The sequence below is a fragment of the Atta cephalotes genome (assembly GCF_000143395.1).
Source record: "Atta cephalotes unplaced genomic scaffold scaffold00012, whole genome shotgun sequence".
NCBI classification, from domain to species: domain Eukaryota; kingdom Metazoa; phylum Arthropoda; class Insecta; order Hymenoptera; family Formicidae; genus Atta; species Atta cephalotes.
Genome location: NW_012130076.1, coordinates 5431628 through 5441785, shown reverse-complemented (window position 1 = coordinate 5441785; position 10158 = coordinate 5431628). Strand labels below are relative to the sequence as shown.

The window sequence follows — 10158 nt, the reverse complement described above, 5'->3', positions numbered from 1 at the left end:
TTTCAACTTTTATATAATATAAAATTAGCATATACACATCATCACTTTGTTAGCTTAGAGAAAAATATAAAAACATTAAACTCGAAACATTTCATGTTGTATATTCCATTTTTATACGTTAGACTAAAGTAAGTTTTATATTGCAAAGAATGAGAGAGGAACTGTCACGTGGCATTATTGCCAAGGTGCTCATTTGAAAAATTTATAGAATTGGAAAGTCATAAAATGACACATACTTTGAATGGAATAAAATAAGGAATTAACTATTGCCGTTATTTTTTTTTTTTTTTTTTTAATTCAAATTACTCTATAAAGCGTCTGCCTTAAAATAAAGTACATGAGCCACTTCCAATTATACTTACAGTTATCTCTGCCATTGAACACTAATATAGCTTCTTTCACGCTCGGCTGCACAGCAGTCACAGCAGATTAAACACTCTCGTCTTTCTTCACAAGACATTAGGAAAATTAATAATCAGGACTTATTTTGACATTGACGATTTATATATCATATTGCAGTAATCTCCTATTGTTTACACGCAATTAATGGCAATTAATATCTTTCCTAACGACGTATTCTACTTCAGTCAGATTTAGAAAGAGAGATTTAGAAAGCTGCACCGATTTTCAGATAGATACGCAATGTCTTTAATTGTACGAGAGACACGATTCAAAATACGAATTGACAATAGAAAAAACTTGATATTATTTTGTTTATTTGTTTACTTGTAACAAGCTCGCACGATGGAACGAAAAATCCGGGGAGTCATCGAACGGTTAAGGTCTTGTGAAGCGATACCGGTACGGAGTCCAGGCGAACAGTTCTAAGGGAAAAGAATACATATCCATTGTGTATCCATCATTAACTTGACACATCTTCTAATTACTTTTAACATGCAAGTGGTACTAGCGCGGAGAACGTCACTATAATCTCGTCGTTTACGCGCTGCTTGGAATACAAAATTAACATGCATTCTGAAAACGTTCAGCTCGCTTGTGTTTGAAAATAAAATATTTCTTTTTCTTCTTTAACTGATAATTAACTTCCGCTCTCTATCTTCAGTCTGCAGTCTGTTTCGATGCAAGCTGCCGTTTCCAGTTGCGCTTACTACTCCGATGATGAAACATGCCAGATTGCTATGGATCCGTTAATTGATTTATACAAATGTTCAGGTGAAGAAATTTAAATATCATCTAATGGATTTATATGACAGTGATCGAAATTTTGCGAGATAAGCGCGTATTGCAACAAAATAGAACGTCTAATGATGAATATTGCAAACATCTATACATTGAAGGATCGTAACGAATAATTGAATGATTTACTGAATGATTACTAAATGAGTACCGAACGATTCGACGGCAATCAGTCATTGTTTCATATGAGAGATAATGGAATAAATTGAAGTATATAAAGATCAAGAATATTGTTCTTCGTTAATTAGCGGAGGAATTAGAACGATCGCTTTGATCGCTATTCGAATTGATCGGTGTGATCGACTAATTTTTTTCATCTACCTGCAGGTGATATATGGGAGGATCTGCAGTCTGATCGATGATGATGCGATATGATGATGAAAGAGCACGATGCAAAACTACTTGTTTGTAAAGGAGGCTGGTAATAGCGTGGCGGCAGTCACTACATGAATCGCTCTACGATTTACCATGGTTAGTGAAGCACGGGCAAAGCGCATTCAGAATACGATTGCAGAATCCACGCGCTCGATTGTTCCAGCCAGCGATGGTATCGCCACCCTTCAATCTACTACCTGCGCACACACGAATAGCCAGTATGTTATAAATATCAATCTCAAAAGGTAATTATAATTGCGCCATGTTCTACTTTGCAAGTAGCTCTACGGGGTGTCCCACCCAACTTGATCATCTGAAATATCTCCGTTGCTATTGATGGCACGAGAAAATGTGTAAGAAAAAAAATTTCAAAGAAAACAAGTTAATAACTGTATTTAATAAAAGATTAAATAATTAACTTATAAATAAATAAAATGTTTAGCTTATAAACATCGATCTTATTTATAATCTTGCTTGTATCTATACGATCATTTTCATATTTTCCCGTATTGTACAGAGATATTACACAAACACAAGCATATTTCTATTCGTCAATTCAAATATGCATCTATTGAATAAATTATACTTATTTAATGATTACCTACGTGTTCACTGACATCTATAAATTTCTTCAATTATCTCTAGCAATCTAGCCGTCTACTTTCAAATTATTATCTGTTTCTTCTCACATACTTACTTTTTTTCTCTACCTTTCCCAGAATATAAAGTATTTACCATTTTATTTATATCCACCTTCTTTTCCTTCGTTATAGCCGACGTGAGTCAATTAAGAATGTTTCAATCCCGTATAAGTTAGAACATTTAAACAGTAAGAATCAGAACGTAAAACCGATTTGTACTTACCTTCACCTTCAGCTCCCTGAAATATAAAAAAGAAATATTGAACTTGCTCGATTTTCACAATATAATATAATAAACACTGACTCATTGATAATTAATTCATTACTTTTTGTTTACTGTCATGAAATTTTCTTTAATTGAATAAATTGAATAAATCACAAGTTTATTTACCTCCGATTGAATCTTTCTTTTCGAAGCCTCTGTAGCGGCCGTCTCTATTACTTCACTGATAAATTTCGTGGTTTCTCTCATGAGCTCCTCATCCTCTTTAAAGGCCTCCTTCCTCTGTTCCAATGTTCCTGTCATCAAGATCTTTTCGTGTTCATCCATATCGATAGTGGAATGAAAAGATATGGATATCTGTTTGGTCGGTTTGGTCATAATACCATCGACGACGGCAATTTTGCCTTAATCCTTTGAAATTAAAATTATTCTCAATCAAGAATCTTATGCAAATTAAGTATAAAATTTTCTTAATTTATATACATATATTGCAAATGTTTAGTTATCTTGTAGAAAATTCAATTATAAAAAGAAAAAAATAGAGTGTAATAATTTAATAAAAGATAAAAATCCGATACGGAATATGATGAGCAGTCAATAATTTTAGATTAAATAATCTCTTCCTCTCTCCTTCTCTCTCTTTCTCTTTTTTTCTCTATTTTGTTTGATCATTGGCTTGATATTAATTCACTAACAAGATGTTATACGTTCGATCCCTCATATTTTCGAATTATTCGCGCATATATTGATCAATGATTGACAAAAACAGAGGTTGAAACCGATATAATTTTGATACTTTCAGATTTCAATATTATATAAACATAGCAATATTATATAACATAGCAATATAAACATAGCAATATTATATAAAACATATGATATCGGATATATATTAAATCATTTCTGAACGAAAATAAATCTTGTTTACAGTATAATTTTTTAAGAAGATATTTATAATTTTCTTTCTTTATTATTAATATTTTTATTCATGTTTTTAGATTATTTATGTATTTATGTATTGAACTAGTTCGTACAAATGAATGGGGTAATTGTAAATGATAAATTGCGATTTCTAACATAAAGTCTATGTTTCAGTAATTCTACAGCATGTAATACAAATAGATTTAATTTTAAACAAAATTTAAACATATATTATGTTATGCATTTAAATTGCCTACGTTTAAAAAATAAATACTACATTTTATCTGCGTGCGGATGAATTCTTTATGCATCTATCTAATTTATTATTCACATTTAATCCAATTCCATGATCGCACATTAGTAGAACTTACCGTAGTTACACCGATTTTGATTCCAGCATCCAATCGGCATTTGAAACGGCCGCCGAGATGAACGATATCATTGCTAAATTTCTAATCGCAATAATACATATGACAGAGACCACGTAAATACGACGGCGGATGCAGGCGGATGTGCCACAGGTGTGTGTTGTTTCACCGCGCACGCACACCTACACGCAACATACACTGGTCTCTACGCGCGTATATTCCGGGGATGTCGATGACGTGGATGCAAGTCGTTCAAGGCCGGCTTAAGACGAGTCTGCAGTCGAGATCGGCCGGGTTTATTTAATTGTTGATAAAGGCCTGGATCTGATAGCGAGCTATCCCGAGTCGAGCAGCCGGTCGCTGCGACGGAATCCTTTGGTACTAGGAGACTCGTTGACGCTTTACGGACATGGACTTGACTCCCTTGATGGAATAGAAATATAGGGATGATATGCCTCAATATTCGCAATGTCGAACGGGGCGATGAAAAACTGACAGAAACGGGTAAATCTTCATTTTCTCTTTCGTCGCGTCTTTGACGGGCTCTGCGCTCCGTCAAGTAATGATCGACGCGGACCTGACGAAGCTCTCTTACTCAACTGGATATTACCCCACAACCAGAACCTGAAACGGAGCATGCGTCAGGCAGCTATTAGGTTTTTATATCTTTGCTTCTATACCTCTCTTATCTGCTCGAATATGTACACATGCGCATACATATGTGCGTGCATTTACTGCCCTTATACAGATATGTTAAGTCTATCAATCGACTGGAACAAGGTGAAATTTCATAATATAAATTGTCGCGCAAACAATACAAATGCTGATTATTATTCGTTAAATTCTATATAAAGAAAAGATTAAAAGCAATTAGTGAAAAAGTGTATTTTGCAACATTGCAGAAGAATAGAATTTATAATCCAAGGATTTCGTTTTATTTTGTTTTGTAGACTTTACTCTGTAAGAAAATAATACATATATCTGCATATACACTACATATGTACTTATATAAAAACAGATTTAATTATTATATTTATTACACATATATATATGTGTGTGAAGAATTTAAAAAGATGATTTGGTTCTCTTTTGCTTCATGTATAATCATGTTATTATAGATTAATAAATAGTCCCCAGATCAATTTCAACGAGCTATAATTAGATGTAACAAAGTAATTATTCACAATTATAATTTTCGACGATAAGTTTCAATGGTACGTTGTTACAATAGACGGTTACTCGAAGGTGAGATAATTCTCATAATATGTTATTCTAATTTTGATATATAGAATAATTATGTATTTCTGTTGCTGATGAGAACTAATTATAAATACAGTCAAAATGTACCGTTGATTTATCATCGAAAATTATAATTGTGAATAATAAATATTGCTTTGTTACATCTAATTATAGCTCGTTGAAATTGTTGACCTGAGTTTACTATTTATTAATCTATATTATATGAGCGAGAATTGATATTAATTTATGTTGTAATAATGTTGTAATAATAATATCTCTATCATAAAATAATGAGCAAAGCTTTTAGTGTAATATTTAATATTTAATACATGAACATTTTTTAAAATTCTTTTGAAAATATGACGAAATATCTGTATTTAATAATTGTATATTGTCTAATGCAAAAAATGTATGTGAGAGATATTTATTGATTCTATATTTACTGAAATAATAATGCTATATTTATCACGTTCCATAACTTAATTTTATAATAATACGATACTGATTAAAGGAAGTTGTAAGAGCATAAAACACATATATTAATATTTACATATTTATTTAAACAAACTATATGCATGTGAAAGTTGTGTTCATAACATTCTGTTTATTTGAACAACACATTTTTATAAATTTATTATTTGTTTTATTTAATATTATTTTTATTGTTATAAACAAAAATTTTTTAAATAACAAAAATCTAAATTTTTTTATATAAATATTTTAAATACTAAAAATGACTTATGTAAAGTTTCATTGAGATTCCCAATTAGTTTATAACAAATAAATATTTTTATTGTTTATTTACTGAACAATTAATGTCTGAATCTCAATGTAATTTTACATAAATATTTTTGAATTCATAAAATATATAAAAAAATATAAAAAATTGAGATTTTTATCATTATTTTATAATACATTTTCATATATTTCTATTAGAGTACAAATTTTAAAAATATTACTTTTTATCGAAATAACTTTTAATCTAGATGGTCAATTGTCTCTAATTTTTTTTGTATTACTTTTAAATGCAATTTAAAATAATCTGTAATTTTTTCAAGTAATTCTTAACATATTGCATTTGCCTTACAACCTCTTTAAATGTACCGTAAAGTTCTTGTGATGTTGTTGCACTAATTTTATAATTATTATTAAAAAAAACATTTACTTTTTTTTCCTTTTGAATACATAATTTAATGATAAAGAATAAAGATAAAGATAAAGATAAAGATAAAGAAAAAAAGCTTTTCCATCATTAGTTGTTCCATCATTTTCTTCTAAATATTACAATATAAAGAGTTTGTGTTTAAAAAAATTTAAACTGTAGAAATATCGTATAGCGTATAACATTAAGCCTATATAATGCCTTACAATATGAGCTACAAAAATATTTTTTACGCGGTCCACTTGGTTATATCATTAAGAATACAGTGCGAGCGTATGTCTCATAATTGGTGTCAACTGGTCGCAATTAATGACACGCACGTAGCCGAGTGTCAGTTCCTCGTAAGATAAGCAGTTTAGCAATCGCGTCATCATTTTACGCCGATTTCGAATGCAAGAATAATTTTTCTTTTTCCTCCTTCTAATCACAATGATTTCAGATCTAATTTGATTCCTTCCCTCTTTAAATGAAGAATCTTTCCTTCTGTAATTCGAAAAAAAAAATATGAGCACCCGTTCCAATGCGCTTTGATTATGCTTTAATGGAAAGACAGCTAAATATAGTACAGAGGCGGTTAATAACAAAGGATCGATATGATCAAGTGCAGGTGAATAATTTTTTCCCCGAAGAAACTCACCGCTCGATTATAGGTAATATGTATTTTTCTTCTTTTGCCGTAACGGCATTGTATGCACCTACGTGAACGGCGCATACGACATGCATGTTACACATGTTGTTCACCTGCCTCGTTCAAAGCGAGTCTGTATGACAAGCGACTATGTAACATCTATCAACTTTTCTTTTTTCTAGTGTTAATCTTTTAGCGTCGCTAATTATTTTTACTGCAAAATCTACTACAACTTGATATTACTTTAGATTACGTAAATTCAGAAAAAAGTAGTACTGCCTATGAGACACAATTGGAAGTTAAATTTTTTATTTGATTGATATATGTGTATGTTGCAATTAATATTTAATATATAAAATGAAAGGAAATACATTCTACGATTAATTCCGATGTTCACTTACAATTATATATAATTATATAAAATTATATAAACTATAATATATAATTATACAAAAAAGTTGACATATTTTATATACAATTATATATAATTATATATATATAATATGTTCATATCTATAACATTTTTTTTCGGGAACGTACAGATCCCTCTAATCGTCAATGTCTGTCTGAAGAAAAAGAGAGAGCGAGTATAAAAACTCATACTTTTTAAATTAGAGAAAACGAATTATTATTAATATAGATAAAATAATTAATATATTAATAAAGTAAAATAATAAAGTAAAATAATAATTAATAAAGTAATAATTAATAAAGTAATAATTAATAAATAATAAAATAATTGTTTGTCATGAAAAATTTTAAGTTAAATCAAAGATATTAAATTGTATATTATAGTATGTTCAAAATTTTGCAGGAAGCAATTTAATCCATTAAATTAATTAATCACCTGTTAATATTAATGAGTATGATCAAAATAACCTTCGTTACTTTAATTTATTAAAGAACTATAAAAGAAATTACAAATTACAAATTAATTAATATCATCATTGTTTTCAAAACATTACAAATTTTAAATATTATTTTTTATAATTATTATATATATATATATTTAAATAATTATTTAGGCATCTATTTATTTTTTTCATCGCGTCCATTCCTAATAATCACGATCATAACTTGCGATTATATTACATAAATTCTGTATCATTCTCATCTGTCTTTCACTGGACGACGTGGGAGTCATCTTAAGTCGTCAGCACCTCCGCGAGCATATCGATACGCGAATTCGCAATACGCGCGCGCGCAATCGTTGGTGCATCAGTGCATGCGCGCGCTCCGGAAGCCGCCTTCGGCTGTCGGCAGTCGGCTAGTCAGCCATCCGTACATTCCGTACAGCCATAGACCGGAGTCATCAGGGCCAGGCAAGGCCAGGGAGATCGGAGACGACTGACGATTGACGAGACAATCAGCGACAATGTCGCTCGTGTGGACGTCCATTTAAAGATGGCCGCGTCGTCGTGGCCGCCCGATCATCGTGTCGCGTCGATTTTAGACGCGTGACGCGTTCTTCGGGGATTTACGAAACCTTAGACCGACAAGGCCGGACCGTAGGGCGCCCGGACGTCGACGTCAACGGCATATCCGGACACAGATTCGACACAGTCGCAGACGAAACGGCGGATCACGCCGCCGGACGATGATCTAACGCCTCGCGTGTGTGTGTGCGACGCGTGTGATACCATGAATTGTCATCAGATACTTAGCGGCGCCTGCAATGCGGGCGATCGCTGCTACGCGGTCGGTTCCGTCGAGGGAATATCCTTCACCGTAAGTCCCATGAAATAACGATCGCGCTTTCATATGGCGCATCCTTGGCAATGGGCCAACCTCGCCAATATCGTCAAAGGAATTTCATACGTGATCGTAAAAGTCGATACGCACTCTCGCATTATGGAAGTCAGCTGATCGAATGACATTTTCATTAGGCTTGCAAACGTGGGACATTTATGTCTCACGAATTTACAGTTTTCTTCGACAAACGACGAAAATGTATATTTCTTATTGTTTTATTTACATGTTTTATCTGGTATTTTTGAAGCGTTGCGAATTAAAATGAAAATCTTTTTTACTAATTTTTACTAACTTTTGTAATTAGCTGTCAAAAGATTTTATCAAGAATAGTGATAGCGTTAGTGTGATAGTATATCATATCAAAAGACAGATTTAAGATTTGATAAGATAATATGCTTAAATAATGCTTAAATTTATTTGAAGGTAGAGTTAAAAGTATGTAGTAGTAACAAATTGATTTATTATCTGTCTATTCAGGCGTATGCAGCTGGTTGTAATATTGTGATTTTGGCCAATAATTTTGAACGAGTTCAAATAATTCCTGGGGCAGTGCACAATTACATCAGGATTAGCTGTCTGGACTGTAGTACAGACACAGGAAAAATAGCTGCAGCCTATGAAAATCAAGTCTGCATTTTTGAGCCAACGCCGCTCATACACAGCACCTGTTCACATGTTTGTATTATAATTGTTCTGTTACATATTTTGATATATATTTAAGAACTCGTTTAGATTTTTAATAAATTTTTTGTAAATTTTTTTTTATAGCAATTAGAATACAGATGGGTTCAAACAGGAAGTCTGCAAACAGAATCGAATATTACTTCTTTGTCATGGAATTTAGAAGGAACAAGATTGTTAACAGGTGGCGAACTGTTACAATTGTGGCATCAAAATATCACTCCGTTTCAAGAAGAGCACAGTAAGTTTATCTTCTCATAGATTTGTTTTTGTTTCAATAAAAAAAAAATTGATATTTTATATTGAAAAATTATTTTCAAGTTGTGTTAAAATATATATCGGTATTTTATGATTAGAGATTTTATTTACATGAAATACATACATACAATAAAATATATCTTTTTCTCTGACAATTATTATATTTTAATACTTGATGAAAAATTTAAAATAGTAGAATTATCGTATTTTTCATCACTTGATGCAGCGACATTATCTACAACTACAAAGCCGAAAACGTTACAAACAGAAGAAGTCAACACGACCGGAAACAATCATAACGTTACAGCAAACATTTCTCAGGATCGTGAGTTCATTCTTTTCGAGAATGAACGTATAATGTTAATGTTATGTGCATGTTAATATATCACAGCTTTGCTAACCTATCGCATTTTTATAATTATGAAACTTGATTATCTGCATATCTCATCCAATTAGAATGAAAATTGCAGAATCAAAACAAATGCATCAGAATGACCTTAATAAATTTATTTTTGTGATTGTGACTAAAATTTTGATTTTGTTATACATATGTATATATATATATATATATATATATATATATATATATATATGTGTGTATATATATATACTATATAAGTAAGTAATAACAAAACAAAGTAAGTAGTATTAATTATAATTAGTATAAAGTTTAAAAGTTTTAAGTTTTTAAGTTTTTAGGTTTGTTCGTTTTC

The 10158-nt window shown here is 31.2% G+C and overlaps 2 protein-coding genes across 2 annotated transcripts in view; one reads left to right on the top strand and one right to left on the bottom strand.

The window, feature by feature from the left end:
* Positions 1-297: 297 nt before the first annotated feature.
* Positions 298-2814, bottom strand: LOC105617299. Its single transcript, XM_012198865.1, has 4 exons — positions 2605-2814; positions 2437-2452; positions 1665-1769; positions 298-824 (listed from the first exon to the last, which is right to left on the bottom strand). The coding sequence occupies exons 1-4, from the start codon at positions 2812-2814 to the stop codon at positions 778-780; spliced, it is 378 nt and encodes a 125-aa protein (XP_012054255.1). The 3' UTR covers positions 298-777.
* Positions 2815-8395: 5581 nt separating this feature from the next.
* The window catches only part of LOC105617298 (dmX-like protein 2), a 17709-nt gene continuing 15946 nt past the window's right edge, over positions 8396-10158 (top strand). The window contains exons 1-4 of the mRNA XM_012198864.1: positions 8396-8482; positions 8984-9181; positions 9275-9428; positions 9672-9770. Coding sequence (XP_012054254.1) covers positions 8396-8482; positions 8984-9181; positions 9275-9428; positions 9672-9770 — 538 coding nt within the window. The remainder of the gene's footprint in view (positions 8483-8983; positions 9182-9274; positions 9429-9671; positions 9771-10158) is intronic.

Coding starts and splice junctions, on each gene's coding strand:
- LOC105617299 (XM_012198865.1), bottom strand. CDS start 2,814: ATGACCAAACCGACCAAACAGATATCCATATCTTTTCATTCCACTATC. Junction 825..1,664: donor CCCGTGCTTCACTAACCATG/GTAAATCGTAGA, acceptor CTTTTCCCTTAG/AACTGTTCGCCTGGACTCCG.